At 54.1% G+C, this 22,527-nt stretch overlaps 1 protein-coding gene across 4 annotated transcripts in view; it reads left to right on the top strand.

The window, feature by feature from the left end:
* The window catches only part of KAZN (kazrin, periplakin interacting protein), a 1,164,933-nt gene that overhangs the window by 1,135,164 nt on the left and 7,242 nt on the right, over window positions 1-22,527 (top strand). For all 4 annotated transcript variants that reach the window (XM_077151225.1, XM_077151228.1, XM_077151227.1 and 1 more), the window contains 5 exons: window positions 4,918-5,123; window positions 5,484-5,602; window positions 11,821-12,052; window positions 13,791-13,892; window positions 14,751-14,917. In XM_077151225.1, the coding sequence (XP_077007340.1) occupies window positions 4,918-5,123; window positions 5,484-5,602; window positions 11,821-12,052; window positions 13,791-13,892; window positions 14,751-14,917 (826 nt within the window). The remainder of the gene's footprint in view (window positions 1-4,917; window positions 5,124-5,483; window positions 5,603-11,820; window positions 12,053-13,790; window positions 13,893-14,750; window positions 14,918-22,527) is intronic.

Below are 22,527 nucleotides of genomic sequence, written 5' to 3'. Positions count from 1 at the left end.
GTGGCTTAAAACAACAGGAATGTATAGTCTCGCGGTTCTGCAGGCCCGATGTCCGGAATCCAGTGTTGGCTGCTGCACTCCTTCCACAGTCCCTAAGGGAGAAGCCTTCTTTGCCTCTTCCAGTCTGTGGAGTTCCTTGGCTTATCTACATCCCTCCAGTCCCTGCCTGCATCCATCACCAGCTCACCTTCTGCCCTGGGCCATCTGACTCTGTGTCCCAATTTTCCTCTTTCAGGGACACTGATCATATGGGAACAGGGCCCACCCTAATCCAATTTGGCCTCCCCTTCACTAATTCCATCTTTGGAGATCTTATCTCGTGAGACTGGGCAGTGGGATTTGAATGGATCATTTGGGGGCATGCAGTTTGTCTCAATTTGCCAAAGCTGCTATGACACATGCCACTCAATGCGTTGGCTTGACGACAGGAATTTATTGGCTCACGGTTTCGGAGACCAAGGTGTTGCAGGGCCATGCTTCTTCCCTGAAGCCTGTAGTGCTCTGGTGCTGCTCACTGCACCCCTTGGGGTCCCTGGCTTGTACCTCGGCCCCCACCCACCATCACGTGGCACTCTCTCTCCTGTGTCTGCTCTTCCAGTTTCCGCCAACCTCTGGCCTCCCCTGCAGGCCCCTCTCCCAAATTTCCTCTCATTCTAAGGCCTCCAGTAACAGGATGAACACTCACCCTGATTCCATTTGGCCACACCTTAACTGATGACATCTTCAAGGGGGCTTGTTTACTGATAGGTTCCCACCCAGCACCAGACACAGTTCAAGATTGGAGCGTGGCTTTAGTTGGGGTCGGTGATTCCATCTACAGCACAACTCAGCCCCAGTAGGGGGAGAATGCAGAGCTCACACTCCCAGAACCCGCAGCGGCACCTCCGCAGATCCGGCCAGGACCCCGCCGGCCCCTGACTCCCCATCTCTCCGCTGAGCAGCCTGGCTATAAACATGACTTATTCTCACTTTCAGAGCAGAGAAGAGAGGAAATAAAAAGCCAGGATTGATGGAATCTCAGACATGAAATCTGGCACCCTGATGCCTGCATTTGGGAAATTGCCTTTCATGAACAGTTTATGACCCCAAAGAGGGCTCCTACCCCACCCCCCAATCCTTCCACTGCTTCATCTCCTTGGAATCCAGTCCTGGGGGCTGGGGGTGGAGGAAGTGGGGTGGTGAACGCCCAACATGCGTGAGTGCTCAAACGAACCTGGCTTGGCCTGTGGATTCCTGGAGCCTGCACCCCACAAACAATAGCAATTAAAAAGCCAGCTCCCCAGCACCGGCCCGAGGCCAGTTAGCTACAGAATAGCCTGCCCATCCTCACAAAAGCCCTGCGCTCAGGAAAGCACACGTTGCACACTGCTGAAGCTTGCCTTTTTCCTTGGTCTGTCTGTTCACTTACCTGTCGTTCCGTCTCCACCCCCCCCCCAACGCTGTCTCCCTCCCTTCCTCTTTCATTCCTTCTTCTTGTTTATCTTTGTGTTTTTGTTGTCTGCCTTAGGCGACACTGTTTCTCTCCTGAAGGCTTTCTCTTGGAGTCTCTTTTCTCCCTTCTTTCTAGCTCGCTCACTCTCTGACTTCTGCTTCCCACTTCCTATGGCCCCACATCTCCCTTATTTGGGGAGCCAGAGCCTCACATTGCAAACCCACCCCCAGCCCTCATGCCTTGGCACAGACCCCCTGGAGCAGGCCAGAGTCCAGTCCTGGCACCTGGGCTAGACAATGAGAGGCCCAGGTTGTCCGGCTGAGCAGAAAGCACAAGAACTCAAGAGGAAAGTACTGCTACTGGAAGCAACCTTGGAATTCTAGGTGTGGCCACAAAAAATGGCCAAGCCCCAGGGGAGGGTGTCTTATTCCCAAGAGCAGCCACCCTTGACCAATCATCACCTTAAATGCTATGGACCAGTTTCGGGATAGTCACATCAACCTAGCAGGTAGATATTAGTCTTATATTCTTTCTGTTAGCTCATTAATGATTATTTTAGTATTGATTGCATGCTGGCATGGAAATATTTTGATATATTGGGTTGAACAAAAATACATTATTAAAAGTAATTTTACCTGTTTCTTTTTACTTTCTAAAATGTAGTTCAGAGAATTTTCTCTTTTTTTATTGTGGTATAATACACATAAAATTTGCCATTTTAACCATTTTTAAATGCACAATTCAGCAGCATTAATGACACGACCATGTTGTACAATCATCACTATCTCTTTTTAAAATATGTCACCTCCCCAAACGGGAACTCTGTACTCATTAAGCAATAACTCTCCCCTCCCCCCAGCCCCTGGTAACTTCTATTCTTTTTGCCTATTTTAGACATTTCATATAAATGGAATCACAGAATATTTGTCCTACGTGTCTGGTTTATTTCATTCACATAATGTTTTCAAGTTTCATCCAAGTTGTAGCGTGTATCAGAGCTTCATTCCTTTTCATGGCTGAGTAATATTCCATTGCGCAGATATGGCAGTTTTTGTTTATCCATTCATCTGTTGATGGCTCCTCCAGTTGTTTCCACTTTGGGGCTGTCATGCATAACATCTAATACCCATTTTACAGATGGGGAAATCGAGGCCTTGAGTGATAAAGAAATGTGTCCAGAGCCAACCACTGTCCAACTCCAAGGCCCGACCTCTTCTCATAGGCCTGGTCCAAATGGACAACATGGGTAGCCAGACTCAGCCAGATGTCACTTCCTAGATGCTTGTAAGAGAGGTAGGAATAAGACAGAGGGACACCCACTCAGGCTGGAGGCCTCTGGGGCCATCTCTACTCTCTTCCACCCAGACAGGTGGGCAGGTGGTCAACTTCTTTGGGGCAGGTGGTCAACTTCTGTGGGACTAGAAGTCCTGGACCCGACCAGAAAGGCTTTCCTGCAAGCCAAACCCATCCTGGGAGAGCAGCGCCCTCACCAGGCAGAACTCGGACCCCCCAGGTCGGGGCATGGGGTGGGCAGCTGCTGCTGTGTTTCTGTCCTCCCTGGTGCTGAGATAACATGTGTGGTCAGGCTGGCGACCTGCACAGAGCTCTGTGCCCGTCTGCTGTTTCCCCAAGGGTAAAGGTGGCCTTCAACCCACCCAGAGAGAGAAATAAAACAATATAGGCAGCAATCTCCAACCTCCACCCCCACTCCCAGTGAGGCCAGACCCTCCACAGAGTCCCCACTGCAGCCAGGGGAGAAGGCAGGCAGCAGGGAGAGGTGTTACCCCGGCTTTCAGAGGTGGAAACTGAGGCACGAGACATGCCGACCCAGAGTGAGGCCAGCTGCCTGGCGTGTTGCTGGAGCCGGGGAGGCGTCTTCCAGGCGCTGTGGCCATGGGTGCCAAAGGGAGACTTAACATTTATCCATCTAGTATTATAGATATTTTAATACAGTTGGGATTATATGGCATCTACCCTTTTTTTACTCCCTTTTTCTCACTTGACAATAGATTGTGAACATTTTCACATGTCAAAAAATATTCTCCTCCTGACAGATGTTTTATGAATGGCATATATTCCAATATGTGAATAGTCCATGATTCATTCAAATGACCTCTCATCAATAACTATAATGCTGCTTCCTATTTTGTAATCTTTTCCATTATAAGCATATAAATGTTTATTAAGGAAATTTAGTAATACACAAAGATCGACCAAGGGGAAAATAAACTGCTTCTTCCCAGCACCCAAACTCAGTAACCATGAACATTTAAATGTACTTCACACCAGTTGTTTTAACTGTGTGCCCTGTTTCTGTGCTGGGTGAGTGCTTTTACACCATCACGAGGATTCTCTAATATACGATTTCAGTAGGGTTGTTTCTAATCAGGCTTATGGGGTTCTTTTTGTTGTCTTTTAAAGGTATTATTATTATTTTTTTTAATTCTGGGAGATAGTAGTGGGTTGTTTTTTTTTTCCATTTCAATCTTGTGTTTTAAAATGCCCTTCCCCGTGGTGCTGAGTTTGCTGGTTTCTGTTGTGTGGATGCTGTTTTAGAGAGAGATATTCTTTTCCCTTCTAGGATTAGTGCTATGTCACCTGAACAGTATTTTTTTCTGGTGTGCCAGCAGTGGTCACTGACGGAAGAATAGGCTCACATGTGGTGGAGAGATGTGTTGTGTTGCGTTCTTTTGGTCTTTGTGTGTGTGTGTGTTTTGTCTGTGAGGGCCACTCCGGAAAAGGCTTGAGTGTGGAAAGCGATAAAGCTGGGGCTCCGTTTATCTCCAGAAAACAAATCAAATCGGTTTCCCAAAAGACAAGTGCCGCCAACTCCTTTACAAGGTGAGAAGGTGGAAACACCCCCCACCCTGCGCCCACTGGAAGGAGGCAAGTGAAATAAACAATGGAGCAGCCACTCCAGGGAATCCCATGCAGTCAAAAGACACTGCAGATGTCTATTAATCGAGGTGGGAAGAGGCCCTCTATGTTACAAATGGAAAAAGCGATTACAAAACAACCGCATTGGGCGAGCCACGGTGGCTCGGTGGCAGAGTTCTCGCCTGCCGTGTGGAGACCCGGGTTCGGTGCCGGTGCCTGCCCGTGCCAAAAGAAAAAACAAAAACAGACTGCGTTGTCTAAGTGCGTGGGGCTGTGTGCGTCTGTAAGAGTGGGTGTTTGTGTATCTCGAAGACTATTTAACTAAATACGAACAGCTGCTCTCTCTGAGGGGTGTGGGATTGGGGGTGATTTCACTTTCTGATTCATCTGTATTCCTTTCCAGATTAAGCTTGCTTTTTTTTTTTTTAAGGAGCAATGGACTACAAATGGGGGAGGGGCGCAAAACAAAATGAATCGAAGTCATGTTGATTTGGGAAAGAAGAAATGCATTGGCAGGGCTCCCTGTCCCCCTCCTCCACCCCCCGGGGGGAATGGGCCGCCCGGGCCCCTTCCCTGCCCTAGCACGGCCGCGGGCCTGTGTGTTGCAGACTCGGACAGTCAGTGCAGCCCCACGCGGCACAGCCTCAGCCTGTCGGAGGGCGAGGAGCAGACGGACCGGCTGCAGCAGGTGGAGCTGGTCAGGACCACGCCCATGTCCCACTGGAAGGCGGGAACCGTCCAGGCCTGGCTGGAGGTGGTCATGGCCATGCCCATGTACGTCAAGGCCTGTGCGGAGAACGTCAAGAGCGGAAAGGTGAGGTCCCTGCAGCTCCCCGCCCCCTCCCTGCCGCCGGAAACGCGCTCCGCGAGAGGTTTGCCACCCTGGGGGCTGACCTGCTCCCCCAGTCCGCCACCACCGCCACCGTCCGACCTGGGGCTCGGCCTCCAGTGGCCACTTAGCCCTCCTGAGCCTCAGCTTTCTTATCTTTAAAATGGGAACCACCTCCGTTTACCCAGCTGAAGGGAGGCAGGGTTCTACTGGAGGGTTCTTTGGGCCTGGGCGGGGATTACACCCACCTCACGGGGCAGGGGCCCCTACGGGCATTGCAGAGATGCCCCCCGAGGACTCTCTGGCCCACCCCACTCCTCCCGCCGCCACCCGCTCCGGGTGCAGGTGCTGCTGAGCCTGAGTGACGAGGACCTGGAGTTGGGCCTGGGCGTGTGCAGCTCCCTGCACCGGCGCAAGCTGCGGCTAGCCATCGAGGACTACCGTGAGGCCGAGGCAGGCGGGAGGTGAGCCAGCGCGGGCACCCCATCCGCGGCCGGGCCCCCGCGGGGGCGGGGGGAGCGGGCGGAAGCCCACCCGAGGCCTCTGCAGCATACAGGTGCGGCGTGGGGGGGGGGGGGGGCAACGAGGATGGTCCCACGAAGCCGCTGGCCCAGCCCCCCTCCCAGCCCGCTCTGGGCCAGCCTTGCACGCAGGGAGATGGGCACCGGAAACAAGGAGGGCCCGGCATGGCCAGGGGGCCGTGGGCACCCCCAGGACTCTTCCACCCCGGTGGCCATCTGAGAACTGAACCAGAATGCCTGCTCCACCTCCTCCCACCTCGCACCTTGGCTCCCACCGTTCCAGAGCAAGGAAGGGGAGCTCAAAGCAGCAGGGAACAGAAGGGGGCAGGAAAGATGACATGGGCACGAAAGGGATGGTGGAAACCTCTCCCACAAGAGGAAGCGGCGGGGTGGGGGCTTCGCTCAGCAAGCAGCACCTGGGGATGGCCAGGAGGTCCGGCCCCTGGGGTGTGACCCCCGAACGAGGCTGCCCTGACCCCCAAGCCCCACCCCAGCCCCACCTCCTGCCTGCCTCTCTCCGGACCTTTTGTGATTCCTGAGGTATAGGGGGTGCTCATTTACCAGGGAATTGGGAAAGAACCCCCCACCACCACCACCAAGTCTTCAGAGTGTGGGGGTGGGGAACTAGCTTTGTAAATCTGACGCTTTTTGTTTTGCATAATTATCTCCTTCACTGGTTTCCCCATCATTTTTGTGCAGTTAATTAATCAAACCTGGTGGTGTGTGCTATTATTTGCAGAACCAGCTTTGTGGATCTAAAAAAGAGAGAGAGGGTGGGGGTGGGTTTGGAAGCAAGAAAACCAAACCTGTATGTCCTGAGATGAGCCCTCAGTGTGACTGCAGCACGGCAGGGAAGAGAGAGACAAGACCAGCCCCGAAACTTAGGTAGCAACCCAGAGCCAGCACAGCAGGCAGCCACACCTTGTCAGCAGGTCAGCACCCTGCCCTGTGCCACGGGGGGGGGGGGGGGGGGGAGGAGTGACGGGGGACAGGGGGAGGGGAGCAACAAGACGTCAGCCTGCACACACACACACACACACACACACGCACACACGCACACACCTGACAGGCTTCCCTCCCAAGGGTTCCACACTTATCACATAACTTACCAGCTCTTCCTTCCAAATCCTCAAAAAGCCTCTCCATCCTCAGTCACCCACCTAGAAACCCCCCCAGGCCCCTTGCCCTGCACCCAGCAGGTCAGTAAATGCCACCTGTGTGCATTGAACAGGGTGTGGCTGCCTATTTCACCACTCAAAAATGCAGAGCCCGGGCCACTGTCCCCAAACATGGTTGACCCTGAGAGCCTCCAGGAAACCAGGTTCTATGGTGTCTCAAATGGAGTAGATTCAAATGAGCAGCCAGTTGTGAGCGGGTTTGGAAAAGTTATGGGGGCTGTAAGTAGGTCTGTTTCCAAGGATCAGGGAGCCCCAATGCTGCCCCCAAGGCTTCCTGGAGAAGGTGGGGCCTTGCGAGTTCCATTCCCTGAATAAATCCAGACTGTCTCTAACGTGCCATGGGGCCTCGGCCTGTCTGGGACTCAGTTTCCCCACCTGTAAAGTGAAAGGGGCTAAATTAGGACAGCGGTTCTTAAGCTTTGTGGGTCCATGGCCCCTTTGAGGCTTTAATAAATGCTTTTGACACTTTCTCCAGGACAAATATACAGAACTTCCCAGTTTTGCATTCTGGGACCCTCGGGTCCACCCACGGAACTTTGTGGGGTCTGTGGACTCCGGGGTCAGAGCCCTAGTGAAGTGACCTTTAAGGACATTTCCAACTATGACATCCTGTGCGGCCAGGGGCTGACGCTGACCTCCCTGAACCAGTTCCCCTCACCCATAAAACACCAGATCTGACACCACCTACCCCCTGGGGCCTATCACCTTTAGGGACGTGATTTTATTTAACCATAACACCAATGTAAGGTGGACATCTTCACTGCCTTAAAGCTGGGGAAAATGAGGTGCAGAGAAGCAGCGTCCAGTGTCACCCCAGAGAATACCTGACCAAGTCCCTTTCCACTATTCCATGCCACCTTTGGTTGAAACAACAATGGGTACCAGAACTAGCATTTATGGAACTTGGAATGCGGCCGAGACCCTGTGCTAGAGGTTTCACCTTCTTTAACTCTTCTAGTCCTAACTCTTTTGGTCCATGAGACAAACATAATTACCCTCATTTTACAGATGAGCAAACTGAGGCATAGAGATGCAAGGCCACAGAGCCTAAGGTTGGCAAAGCCACGATGCCCTCTGTTGAACATTGACCCCACAGAATCTAAATTCTGGGCCCATTCTCAGGGTTTCGGATCTAATCTGACCCCAGGATGGGGAGGGGGCTGGTGACAAAGTCTGTAAAATGTCTGAATTACTTCGAAAGCTGTGCCATTGTAGTCAACTTGGGCTCTTACAATAGCTCAAACCAACAGCTGGGAAAGTGTTGCCAAGCTCAGGTCCTATGGGGACCACTTTAGTGGAAAGGGGACTGCTGTGCAAGCAGGAACACGTTAATTGCTGGCACGCAGTTGGACAGTACTGATGATAACGGGCTTCCTCCAAGGAGGTTAAGTGAGGTGCCCCTGCCCAGTCCTTCATCCAAACCTTGTTGCACCATTGATTTGCTGAGCAAACCCTTTCTCCAGACAGAGGAGGTTCTGGCATCTGCCTCAGAGGCCCTGAGCACCAACTCCTGTCTGGGCAAGTGTTCTAGTTTGCTAGCTGCCGGAATGCAACATGGATTGGCTTTTAATACAAGGGGATTTATTTCATTAGTTCTTCAGAGGAAAGGCAGCTACCTTTCCACTGAGGTTCTTTCTTACATGGGAAGGCACAGGATGGTCTCCGTTGGCCTTTTCTCCAGGCCTCTGGGTTCCAAAAACTTTCCCTGGGGTGATTCCTTTCTGCATCTCCAAAGGCCTGGGCTGAGCTGAGAGTGCTGAAATGAGGTATGCTGAGTTGCTTGGGCTGTGCTACTTGAGCTCTCTCATTTAAGCACCAGCGAATTCAATCAAACAACATTCATTGCAGCAGGCACACCTCCTAGCCAACTGCAGATGGAATCAGAAACAGATGAGCTTCACATGCCATTGGTTCACGTCCACAGTAATAGAACTAGGCACCTTCACCTAGCCAAGTTGACATCTGAATCTATCACAGCCAGAGGGCAGCAAGGGTTTGTGAACTGGAAAGGGTCACTTAGAAGTGATGAGGCTGGAGCTGGCCCTAGAGGAGCTGGGAAAGGGGGTCTGCCCTGGGACAATCCAGAAGGAGTTTGTCTTGCGTCAGAAGAGCTCCATCCTGGTGTGCTGTCGGGTGGACTGCAGCAAATGCCCCACTCGCCCTAACCCCACCCTGTCATTCATTCATTCAGCTACAAAACAAATGCTTGTTGAGCATTAGGTCTCAGCCAGCTGGGGACCTGGGCATCTGTGGGTAAGCCACACCCAACCTCGGCCCTTCAGGAGCAGTGGTCTAGGGAAGTTCAGCTGGCAAAGGAGCAGCGACTGTCCATAGCCAACAGGTTTAGGGATGGGGCTCCCCGAAGGCTGTGGGCACAGAGCAGGACCCCTGATCCAGCACAAGGGTCCTGCAAGTTTTCCAGGGAGAGGCTCTCTCCGCAGAGTCTTGTAGGAGGAACCCCGGTGAAGGGGTGGGGTGGGGCGGAGAAGAGGCCTGGAGACAAGGAGTAAAGGGTGCCCTAGCCCTTTGGGGCAGATCCAAGTGGTTCTGGGTGGCCAGAGTGGAGGCTGAGGGGCAGGGGCAGGAGAGAGAAGCTGGAACCCAGCTTTCCTTCCCTTGACTTCTTTTGGGCCAGCACTCACGTGTTGTCTGCTCTGAGTCAAGCTCTTCACTCACCGAGGTTTCAGCAGTGAGCCCAGCCCTGTGCCGCTGGAGCTCATCTGCGAGGGGACGGAAAGGGAAAGAATAAACCAGTGGGCAAATCGACTGATTTTTACAATTTAATGTGATTAGCGCTTTGGAGTAGAGAAAGCAGCAGCCTTGGGGAACCAAATTTAGTGAGGAAGAACCTCTGCCAGGTGGGAGCTGGGGCCTGAGGGAGGATGTGGGGGGAGCCCTGGGGATGGAGGGAAACTGGCAGGGGGAACCAGGGAGAGGCACTGCCACCCTGAGGGCGCCAGGAGGTCCATGCATTCTGGGGAATGCCCCCAGGAGGCTGAGGCCCATGTGCCTGAACATGCAGGGGGGTGGTGATGGGGCGTCTCCACCCCTGAACATGCAGGGGGTGGGGTGGGGTCGGCAAGGACCAGGGCAGGCGGGTCCTCAGAGGCCACTAAAAGGACGGGAGTGACACGATCTGATTTATGTTTCTAAAGGGCCATCTGGCAGCAGATTGGGGAATGGAAGGGAACAAGGGCAGAGAAGCACCGGAGGCAGCAGTCGGGAGGCAGTTGCAGAAATCCGTGCCGGAGATGGCAAGGGTTTAAACCAGGAAAAGATATAAGATACATTTTGTTAGCTGAACTTAGCACACTGATTGATGATGGGGTGGGGGAGGGGAGCACCAGGGCACTGGGGACTCAGGTTTCAGGTGTGGGGGCCCTGGTGGGTGGTAGGGTGGGACCAGCATGGGGGTGAGGGGCAGAGTCATGTGGACCTGTTGAGTGCAAGATGCCTGTCGCAGCTAAGAGTGGAGAGAGGGGAGATGGGGATTTGGGAGTCATTTCTCACAGATGGCAGTAGAACCCTGGAAATAGGTTTTATCACACAGAGACAGGGAGCAGAGCATGGGGGAAAGAAGAGAAGGGATTCCTAGGGCAGATGCGGCATCCTGTGGCCGACATATAGGGGTGCACGGTGGGTGGGGCTCAGTGGGTATTTGTGGAATGAAGGGAGGGGAGGACAGGTTAGACCGAGTGACCCTGGGGACAGACAAGGGCATCTGGAGTGAGCGTGGAGACTGGGAAGGAGGGGCTGGGGCAGGGGGAGTAGAAATCTCACCCAGGTGTCCAGGTGTCTGGCTCAGGTGACCCGCGGGGCCGTTCCCAGAGGTGGTTGCAGAAGAGGCAGCGTTCTGCCCTTCCCTGGGCCTCCTTTCCCCCCCGGGGCGTGGGGTGTTGGTTCCACCAGGGGGAAGGGAAGGGCACTGTCTCCTGAGCCAGGCCCGGGGCGGGTAGGACGGTATCACTTGGTCAGCCCACCACTTTCCCTTTCACTTAATGAGCCCACCTGGCCGATGCAGCGCTCCCACCTGGCCGCTCCTCCAGCCGCTGCAGGTGGGATGCGGGCTCCCCGCGTTCCTTCTGCGAGGCTGCCCCCGTGTGGCGAGTCCAGGAACGGCAGCGAGGGGCCCGCCGGGGCAGGGAGCGCCCTCTGGGGGCCGCGGGCGTTTCCCACTCCTTTGGCCGTTTGGAAAGTGTCCGCGGGGCACCCATCACGTGTGTGGCCCTGCGAAGAGTGCTGGGTGGGCTACAGAAACGCTCAAGACGCAGCGTGAGGTGGGAGGGGCGAGGACTTGGAATAGAGAAGACGCAGGGTTTAGTTGTGGCCCCCAGACATGCCGGCCACGGGGCACGGGGTGCAGCCTCAGCTCCAGGTTTGCACCGTGAGGAGGGGCCTGAGACCACCCCCCACCCGACCCCTCACGCCGTGCCCCGAGGGTGAGGACATGCCGCGGTGGCACGGTGGCGTGGGAGCTGGGACCGTCACCTCCGATGATAGTCCCCAAACAGGGGGGCCCCCCGCCGTGAGCTGCAGGGGAGGTGCACCAAGGCGTGGCGGGTGTGGGGAATTCGGTAGAGACCCATGGAAGGGGGAGGGTCCCCCAGAGATGCTGCCTGCCGCTGCCTCTGTCCTGTCCCTGTCCCTGTCCCTCTCACTTATGAATGAATGTGGTCCCCTCTCTTTTCCTGTCTCCATCCATTACTCTGTTGATCCCTTTCTGCTCTTTGAGTTTCCCTCTGTCCCTTTTTCTGTCTGTCTTCTTTACCTCTCTCCCTCTCTCTGTTCTTTCTGCCCCCTCCCCCCTCCCTACTGCCCCTATTTCTCTCCATCTCTGGGGTTGTATTGGTCTCCTGCCCCTCTCTGTTGTTTTTCCTGTCTCCCTCTTTGTCTCCACCCCCCTGTCTCCACCTCTGCCGGTCCCTCTCTTCCTGCCACCTTCCCCCATCCATCGCTCTCTCTGGCTGTGTCTCCCTGCACCAGCCTGTCCAAAGCCGCCGACCTGGACCATCACTGGGTGGCCAAGGCCTGGCTGAACGACATCGGCCTGGCCCAGTACTCCCAGGCCTTCCACAACCACCTGGTGGACGGGCGGATGCTGAACTCCCTCATGAAGCGGGACCTGGAGAAGCACCTGAACGTGTCGAAAAAGTTCCACCAGATCAGCATCCTGCTGGGGATCGAGCTGCTGTACCAAGTGAACTTCAGCAGGGAGGTGAGGACCCGGGCTGGGGAGGGGATGCCCTCCATCGCCCACCCTTCCCCTCTGGCATCCACCGTCTGTCTGTCTATCCATCCATCCATCCACCCACCCATCCATCCATCCTCCCATCCATCCATCCATCCATCCACCCACCCATCCATCCATCCTCCCATCCATCCATCCATCCATCCATCCATCCATCCATCCATCCATCCACCCACCCATCCATCCACCCACCCATCCATCCATCCATTCATCCATCCACCCACCCATCTATCCATCCTCCCATCCATCCATCCATCCATCCACCCACCCATCCATCCACCCACCCATCCATCCATCCTCTCTCCCACCATCCTCCCCAAACCTGCTTGTGGGCATGAGCCAGGCCCTGTACATGGGGGAGAAGATGCATATGCCCCCCTACTCGTCCACTGAGCACTCACGGCTTCTCCAGGAGAACCAAAAGGAAGCTGGCACAGCAGTACCCCAATGGGGGAGCCTCAGGGCTTTATGAAAACCCAGACAAGAGGCACCTAGGCCAGTTCAGAGGACTCTTCAGGATGGTGGCAGCTAACCTGAGGCCTGAAGGAGTGGAAAATTAACCCAGCAGAAGGAACTGCATGGAGAGATGAGCAGAGGAGCTGAGAGCACCATGTGGTTGGGGTGCCGGGTTCGAGGTGGGAGGTAGTGAAAGGCGATGCTGAAAAGACAGGCAGGGGCCCATGGAGCATGTCAAGGAGTTTGGACTCCGAGTGTCCAAGGATGCCAAGCCAGAGAGCACAGGGCACCACTTCAGTGCCCCAGCACATGTCCCCAGTGATTCCCTGATGGAGGTGCCCAGAGGGACTGGGCCTTGCAGGGCTCATGGTTTATTTTTCCAAGGGCAATGAGCAGAACACAACAATTCAGGGCCGGCAAGAGAGGGACAGAAGATGGGGTGTCCCGCCCTTCACCCCCTTTTGAAACATTTATTGAGCTCCTACTAGGTCCTCCCACCTTAGGGCCTAGGTAGAAGGAGGTGACTGGGCCACCAACCCTGGCCTCTGGGAGCCCCAGGCTGGCAAAAGAGACAGTGAGAGATGATCTCAGCAGCACCGTGTGGAACGGGCATGGCCATGGCAGCTGCTGCTCAGGGCAAGAGGGCAAGGTTCCTGGCCTGTCTCATCACAGCTACTTTAACATGCACTGGTGTCCTGTATCTCTTGGTGAACCTGGCCCAGCACCCAGAGGAGTATGCAGGGCAAGGGTCCCTGGGTGACGGGTCTGTCCACCCTGGCCCAGGAGCCAGCCCTCCAAGGAGGTTGGGGGAAGGGCTGCAGGTGACCCTCTCTACAGGGCACCACAGTGAGATTTCATACCAATGGCACTCCCTGCCCCCACAGACCGGGCAGATCCTCAGGACAATGGCCCTCATGGGTCTCTTCAACGCTTAGTCATTGAGCACCTCCTCCGTGTCATACCAGCTCTGGGCAGGGGCTGCCATGGACATAGGGGCTCCTGTACTCCCGGACACAGGCCTCTGCCTCCAGGCTTCTCCACCCTGGGGAGCTGTGGCTTCTCCCCATTTCCCGGAATGCAAGACCGGGCCACGGAATGACGTGGCTGGGACAGACACGGAAGGCCAGCTGGGACTCCCCCGGCACTGGCACCCTAAGGTCCCTACCTACACCAGTGACCCTCAAAATCCACGTGTGACCTCACTGTGCTCCCTTGTTACCCCCTGACTGACCCCCTGTCTCCCCCCAAGGCCCTCCAGGAGCGCCGGGCCCGCTGCGAGATGCAGAACACCGACCCCGTGGTCTGGACCAACCAGCGCGTGCTCAAGTGGGTGCGGGACATTGACCTGAAGGTGAGGGGGGAGGGGGGAGGGGGAGGGGTGAAGTGTGGGCTGTGCAGAGCACATGCAAATGTGAATGCAAATCTGCATCCTCCTTTGTGTGGACTGGAGCATCGTGGCCCACGCCTGGGAAGATTAGCCTGCCTCCTGTCATTTGGGGTGGGACAACTCACCCCCCAACAGTGGGACTCAGAGTAATAAGGCTGCTCCCAGAGAGGGGTGGTGGCACTGAGCCGTCTTCTCCCATAAGCAAGTGTGGGGCTGAGGTCAGGTCCATCTTTCTATTCAGCAGATATCTACAGGCTGCCTGCCAGAGACGTGAGATCTGCCAGTGACTAAATAGTCTTGGTCCTGGCCCTCAAAGGGGGTGGGGGATTCCTCCTTAGGTTTAGATTAACTTGGCCCCCAGTAGGGTCAAGCCCTTGCTGTTGGGGGTATAACCCCCCCTTAGACCTGGTAGTTCTCCCAGGTTCGCTGGGCGGCCTTATCGGGCTCTCTGGGCAGCCATCTCGGGCTCTCTGGGTGATCCTCTCGGGCTCACTGGGTGGTCCTCCTGGGTTCACTGGGTAGTCCTCCCAGGCTACTGGGTGGTCCTCTCAGGCTCACTGGGTGGTCCTCCTGGGCTCACTGGGTGATCCTCCCGGGCTCACTGGGTGGTCCTCTTGGGCTTTCTGGGCGGCCATCTCAGGATCTCTGGGTGGTCCTCCTGGGCTCACTGGGAGGTCCTCCCGGGCCCCCTGGGTGATCCTCCCGGGCCCCCTGGATAGTCCTCCCAGGCCCCCTGGGTAGTCCTCCCAGGCTCACTGAGTGGTCTTCCCAGGCTCACCGGGCAGCTGTCTCAACTAACAGGACTCACACCTTTGTCCACAGGAATATGCAGACAACCTGACCAACAGTGGCGTCCATGGTGCCGTGCTGGTACTAGAACCCACATTTAATGCCGAGGCCATGGCCACTGCCTTGGGCATCCCCAGTGGGAAACACATACTTCGCAGACACCTGGCAGAAGAGATGAGTGCCATCTTCCTCCCAGCCAAGTGAGTGTTGGCCTGACCCAGGCAGCTGGGAAGCTGGGTAAAGCATACAGCTTTGGAAGCAGACTGTCCTGGCTTCTCATCCTGGCTCCATGGATTACTATAGCCTGTTTGTTCCTTGCAACAAAGTGAACCCCTTTTACAGACCAGGAAACTGAGGCCCAAACAAGTGAAGTGCTTTAGCCTGAAGGTCATAAGACTAGAAAGAGGTGGTGGAGCAGTTAGGTCTTGAATAAAGTGTTTGGTTGAATCTGAAAACTTCTGGGCATTTAGAGAAGGGAGAAGGAGCAGTGCGTATGAGGTAAAGCCACAAATGGTGTGTGTGGGGGGGGGGGGGTGTTTGAAACAGGGAAGATTTGTATTGGCGTAAAAGCTTGCAGTGGCCGTTGCAGGCAGGGATAACTGTGGAAACAAATGTTTGGAGGAAGGGATGGTGCTAATGGTCTAGGTGTGCAGCCCACGTCAGCCCACCTGCCCTAGTCTCTGCATCTGATGAACACTCAAATGGATAAATAGGTTTCCTCCCTGTGGATTCTCTTCTTAAAATAATTGCATTCATGGTTGGATGACCATTTGTTAAGCGCTTGCTATGTGCATTATCTGGTGTCATCCTCCTGACAATGCCGAAAAATAAGTATTACAATCCCTCCTGTATCAATGGAGAACTTGTTCAAAGAGGCCAAGGTACTTGCACAAGTTCACACAGCTAGTAAGTGACAGAACCCAGATTTGTTCTTTATTGTATTAACATTAGGTTTTATATCGCTTGATTTTTGCGTGTTGAACCAACCTTGCATTCCTAGGATAAATATCACTTGGTCGTGGTCTTTGATCCTTTTTATATGTTGCTGTATTAGGTTTCCTAGTATTCTGTTGAGGATATTTGTGTCTATATTCATAGGGGATTTTGGTCTGTAGTTTTCCTTTCTTGTAATGTCTTTGGTTTTGCTGACAGTAATACTGACCTCATAGAATGAGTTAGGAAGTGTTCTGTCTTCTACTTAATGGAAGGGTCTGTGAAGGATTGGTGTAATTCTCATTTAAGCATCTGGTATAATTTACCAGCGAAGCCATCTGATCCTGAACTTTCTTTGTGGGTAGTTTTTTGAACACTAATTCAATCTCTTTATTCATTATAGGTCTATTCAGATTTTCCGTTTCTTCTTGAGTCAATTTTGGCAGTTTGTATCTTTCTAGAAATGTATCCATTTCATTAAGGTTAGCTAGTTTGTTGACCTACAGGTCCATAGTATTCCCTTACAGTCTTTCTTCTGTAAGGTAGGTGGTTATAGCCTCCACTTTCGTTTCTGGTTTTAGTCACTTGAGTCTTTGCTCTTTTTAACTTGGTTAATTTGGCTAAAATTTTGCCAGTGTTGTCAACAGAGCTCAGATTTCCTTCGGAGATTTAATTCGGAGCACTGAATCATCATGCCGCATGGGGCCTTAGGGAACATCTAAGTGCTTGGGAGAAAATTGTGCATCTTTGGTAGGGTCTGAGTGTCCCGAACTGACTTCCCCATTGTCAGGCCAATATCCAAGCAGTTATCAAAGAGAAGTTCACAGACCCCTGAAGCACAATTACTGGGGCTCTTGTCAAATACAGATTTCCTGTCCCCATAGACTAAGCATCTGTGGCAGAGCCCAGGAATCTTCATTTTTAGCAATTTTAGGTGGTTCTTAGAGAAACCAAGGTTTGATAGAAACCCTGTTCTGTGAGCCATGAATCAATAGGTGCAAAGGAAAGAATTTTTTTTTTTACCTCCTCTCCTTTAGAGCCATGTGATTTGTAACAGGCTTAAAATATTCTGGGCCAAGAAGGGGCAGCACTAGCTAAACATTAGCAGGCATTAGTGAATCTGATTAAACCCTTGACCACCCATGAAGAACCAGGTCTGTTAAGGGCTCTCTGGGACCAGTGGGTGAACTCTGGGGGAGGTTGCAGTCAGGGGACAAATAAGGAGGGTCTTAGATTTGGGAGGGGAATGTCAGGGACTCCTTTGAGAATTATATGAAAGTGGTGGACCACCTGATAGCAGGATAAGGAGAGAGGGAGATGGATTTGGTCTATGCTCCTTGTTTTACATATGAAGACACTGATGCTGGTCAGCCAGGGAACTGAGAGGCAGCACTGGCTCCAGCCCCATGGTATCAGCTCTTTCTACAGTGCTGCCTTCGACCACGTGGACATCGTGGCTCATGAGTCATGAGGGATTTTGGAACTTGCAGGCCTTTGGCTGAGACCCATGGGCCAAGGGATCAGACTTCAGTCAGCTGTGGGGGGCAAACTCCCATGGGTTTCTAAGGGACTTAGAGGCCATCCCTGATAGTGCCGCTGTCCCCAGCTTAAGCAAGCCACCAGGGGAGGTGGTAGTCCCCAGGCATGTGGGGTAGGCTGGGGAAGGATTGCTGGGTTACATTAACAGAGATCTTTGGACTTCACCCCAGGATATCTCTGCAGTGGTCCCAGCAGCAAAGTCCTCCTGTCCGCTCTCCTCTTACTCCCTCTCTTTCCTGTCACTGCCTTCAGTTTTCAGGAGAGGGGAAACCAGAAACAGGGGAGGGGTGGGTCGTGCAAGCCCCTTGGGTGAGTCCTTCCAGAATGCTTCTGATTGGGTGGAGAAATAACATTGAGATGGACACAGGACCCCCATCCCAGATGAGCCCCAGGCTGGGTGAACCACAATGGTGGGGCTAGGAGCAAGCCTTCATATTCATGTTGTAATTTATCAACTCCAAAGTGCTGTCACATCTCTCATTTCATGTGATTGCCCCTTTGAAGGGAGCTCAGTAAGAAGGGCTCATCACTCCCATTTTATAGATAAGAAAATGAGGCTCAGAATGGGGCTCTGACTTGCTCAGATTAAGACAGAAGTCAGTGGGTGGGGGGAGGAGGCTGCCAGCAAGGACTCCTCATCCAATGACCTTCCACCATGCTAGGTGGCCTTGTGGGGGCCAATGCATCCCACGCCCCATGCCCCAGTGGATAAGACCCCTGAGGCCCTGTGCTCCCTTGAAAGGAGCGAGGGGAGGCAGGCAGCTGAGGGCACCTGGAGAGAGGCTAGTCACCACGTGGGTGCCCCGTGGCTGGGGAGTCAGGGAACACCCAGGAGACACACTCACCACGATGCTCAAGGTCCCAGGATGACATCATCTTCTCCAGCCCCCTCCATCGCCATGGCAACGCACACAAGCACGCGTCTCATCTCAGCCCTTTAGCATGCACTGCGTCCCCGCATGAGCTCTGGTCCAGCACCGAACACTGTCAGTCATGGGACTGTGCACTGACAGTCCCAGGGAAATGGTGGACCAGAAGGATGCGGGGAGGGGCATGTGCAGGGGCATCAAAGGAGCTAAAGATTCACGAAAACTTGTGACCATCCCCAGAGTTTACGCCTCAGGCACCGCATCGCCTGCCTCTGCGCATCAGACACTTCACAACTTCGCCTCCTCTGCCCTCACGTCGGAAGGCCCCAAAGTGCCCTGTTTAGTTGCAAAGAACGGAGGGCAAAAGAGCACCGAGTAGGACCCTTCGGGGCCGTCCATCTGTGAGGGCAGAGGAGGTGAAGTCTCTCTCTCTTCCCTACAGTGGGGCCGTCAAACCACAGATAACCATTTGCTAAGCCCCCCAGGGGTTCAGGGCCCCACACCTCACACTCACCCCTTTGAGGCAGGAACTCTGAGCTACATTTTGCAGATAAGGAAACTGAGGCACAGCAAGACTGCATGGATTACCTGGGGTTATAACCCGATAAATGGCAGGTTGGAATTCAAACCAGTACCTTATGCTGCTTCCCTAATGGGCAGGGGGCGTGGCCCAAACCACGGACCAATGGGGTTGAGCCCCAGTCTCATCTCCCTGAGCCTCTCCCAGGGGAGTGAGGAGCCTCCGTCCCAGGATGTAAATGTTCAGGGAAGGAGGGGGGCCAAGGCCACCCCCACCCTCTCTCTTTCTCCTTTCTAAATGTAGCTCAGTGGGAACTGGTGGGAACGGGGCCTTCTCCCTGAGCCCCCCAGGGTGCCCCACAAATGAGGGACGGCTTTGCTGATTGAGCTGTCCTTCGCCCTCCCACCCGTCGGGGTGCATGGGAGAGCTGTGCACACAGGGACCTGTATGGGGTGGGCTGGCCCCCTGGGCCGACAGGGTCTCCGGTGTGTGGGTCCACAGCCCAGCCCCATTTCCCCGGTGTTTCATCAGCACCATCAGCTTCCAGAGCTTTCTCAGCCCCGCCCGCTGACCACTTGCTGCGCCCTCAGCACAGCTTCACTGGCCCTTGCTCCCCCTCCCCACACGTGCCAGGCCCCCGAGGCCCCGGGTGAGGTTGTGTCCCTCTGTGGAGGGTACCCAGCCAGCCTTTTCTGAGCAAGCAGGGTCCTTACCCCTGATCAAAGCCGCACTACCCAGCGCTCACGAGCTCCCCACTCAGATTTCCTGGGCTGCTGGAGGAGGACTTTGGGATTTCCTAACCAGCCCCACATCCTCTTTGACACACAAGGAAACTGAGGCTCTGAGAGGGCCATGGAATAGCACAGACTCACACAGGGAGTAGGGGCAGGACAGAACCCAGGTCTCAGGACTTCTCGTCGGAAGCTCTTTCCAGAACTGGCGTCTCCCTCAGGGGCTCTGGGCCAGAGCAGCGCTCCTTCTGCCATCCTGGCTGGCTCAGCATTCACTGAGCACCTACTATGTGCCCGGTGCTTGAGGATTGTACAGCCTTGACCATCATGTGGCTTACAGAGACGGGGAGAAGACCTAAGGTGGCTCAGGGTCTGGAGGAAACAGCCCAGGGCCTCTCGGCTCTGGCTTCCTCTGTTTCCCTTTCTTAATGGGTCTCTGAAGGGCTTTGCTTACCTAAGAAAAGATTTGACCTTCCAACCAGGCAGGAACTGGTTTGGTAGACATCCAAGCAAAGATGTGTGCCCCATCCCAGAATTCCCTGTGACATCCTAGAGCCCAAGCACCAATTCCTGGCTGTGTGACCTTGGACAAGTTACTTAACTTCTCTGAACCATACTTTCCTCATCTACAAAAAGCAGGTAATATTTAGTACCTGCCCCAAAGGGTTGATAGGAAGATGAGAGGAAATGATGCAATAAAACAACTGGCAAAGGGACCAATGCATTGTAAGACACCCAATAAAATCAATATCAATGATTATTATTCTAAACCTCTGCTGCAGCCTCCCATTCCTCCTCCACAAGGTAATGGTTAAGCTGTGGGTTCAAATCCTGGCCCTGCCACTTTCTAACTGTATTGAACATGGGCAAGTGGGTTCACCTTTCTGAGCCTCAGTTTTCTCATCTGTATTATGGGAATAATGGTTCTTACCTTCTTCCCAGCTCTCTCATGAACATTCGGTAGGGAAAGATGGATGCGGCATCCCTAGCACATAGCCACCCCACGATGACTGATAGTTCCTGGTCCCTGTTTTCATCTCAGCAGAGTATCTCCGTGAAACCAATCATTTCCTTTTGAATGTCTTGGAAACTGCTGTCCCCTTTCTGTCACTTTGCTCCAACTTTCTCATTAACCTTCAGTGGAGAAAAGCATTTCCAATACAAACTCAAGTAGACTTGACTCTCAAACACACACGATAGGAGGACCCCGTCACCCTTCCCAGCTCCTTGGTCATCAGGCCTCAGCAGCCCTTGTCCCAGAGACGCTCTCGCGCCACTTAGCAGCTCACCTGGGTGGGAGTGGAAGGGCACCAACTTCATTTTCTAGGGCCGCCATAACAAATCTCCACAAACTGGGTGGCTTCAAGCAATGAACATTCATTCCCCCCATGGCTGCGAGGGGAAAAGCTGCCAGCAGCCCACGCTCCCTCCCAGGGCTCTCGGGGAGAATCCTTCCCTGCCCCTTCCCAGCAACTGGCGTTCCTTGCTTTTGTCTGCATCTCTCCATTCTCTGCCTCTGCCTTCACCAGCCTTCTCTTTTGCTCTCCTTGCAAGGAGCCTGGTCATAGTGGACTAGGGACCCTCCTACACCAGGACAGCCTCATCTTGACTAATTCCCATAGTCAAGGGCCCTGTTTCCCAAGAAGGCCGCGCTCGGAAGGGCCGGGGGTTAGGACTGGAACATGTCTTTTTGGGGAGACGCAATGCAGCTCATCACAGGCACACGAGGTTTTCAGGCACCAACTAGAAGGCGATGATTTAATAAAGCTCGGCACCTCTCCGCCAAGAGCCCTGAAAGGTGAGCCGCTAGACCTGGCCCTGGGTGGCCTTGGTCCTGAGGTCGTGGTCCTGTGCCACGAGCGGGCACAGCAGGGCCTCTGCCACCATCGCTGTGTGACCTGAGGCGCGAAACTTCCCAAGCCTCGTATTCCCTCAACTTGAGAGGGGGATACTTGCTCCTCCTTCCCAGGCTTTGGGGAGGTCCTAGAACCACGCCTGGGCTGTGTGAGGTGGCCGGTGAATATCCTTTCCTTCCCCACCTAGTCCATCTGCAGCCAAACATCTCACCCAGCGCGGGCCTCGTAAACCCAGCTGGCTGCCCCGCAGTGGCTCTCTAGTGCCCGAGCTGCCCCACGATGGCTCAGGAAATCCCACCAACCCGCCCCGTTCACTTCAGAACTTACCCTTCCCATGTTCTGGTCCGACTTAAAGTCCAACTAAGTGACTAGAAACATTTAACAAACCAATTCGAGCCTCCACGACTGCTGTCTTGTGCTTGGCTTATTCACGGAAGCTTTTGAAGTTTCCTTCACTATCTTAGTCCAAAACAGTAACTGATAGTAGAATTTCCGCCTCTGTGGAAAAATCAAGAGGTGAAGATGTTTTGGCCTAATGGTGGCAAGGGCTGTCTCTGCCCCTCTGTCCATACCCCAAGGGCAGCCACGTACTGTGCAGAGGACAGCTTCTTAAGACCAGACTGGGCTCCCTTGTATGGATGGAGAAACTGAGGCACAGCAAGGTGGCCAACTCATACAAAGACTCAGAGCTAGTGAGTGGTTGAGCAGGGACTCAGTTCAGCTGTGTGACCCCCAAAGCCTGCGTCCAATACATTGAGATACGATGATGACAATTACTCATGAAATGTCAGCCACTTCTGAGCACTTTATCTGTGTCCCCTCATTTAATCCTCAAAGCTGCCTATGAGAGAGGCACTGCTGTGACCCCCAGTGGTCAGGACACATGGCCTGGGTGACATAACTCCTGACTCCTGCCAGGAGGTCAGGTCAGGCCACTGATGCCGGACCCACCCTCCCAGCCACTGCCCCCCACTGACCTCCTGGATGGGGCAGAGCCTGATCTTAATCTTGGTCCCAGAGGCCCAAGTTCAAGTCCCATTGCCCCCATATATGTGTCCTGTGTATCCCTGGATGAGACACACTCCCTTTCCAGACTTCTCTCTATGAAAATTAGGGAAGGGGCCCTGGGGCACTCCTCATTTGGCCACAGATGTCCCTGGAGTCAGGTGGACCAATGCGCTCCTACATAAGAGCAAGCAGAACTGGCTGCATCCACTCAGAGTTGCATGGCTTTTGCACTTAGAGTTGCTTCCCCACTAGACCCAGGGGATTTCCAGTGCAGGTGGAAGACAAGTGCAGCCACTGAGACAGAGCTTCTCTCCTGACCCCCTGCAGAGCTCAAGTCTCCCTGTTAGGTGGAAG

The sequence above is a fragment of the Tamandua tetradactyla genome, chromosome 2, assembly GCF_023851605.1.
Source record: "Tamandua tetradactyla isolate mTamTet1 chromosome 2, mTamTet1.pri, whole genome shotgun sequence".
In the NCBI taxonomy this organism is placed as follows: domain Eukaryota; kingdom Metazoa; phylum Chordata; class Mammalia; order Pilosa; family Myrmecophagidae; genus Tamandua; species Tamandua tetradactyla.
The sequence above is the reverse complement of the archived record's forward strand: the minus strand, read 5'-3'. Positions and strand labels throughout refer to the sequence as shown.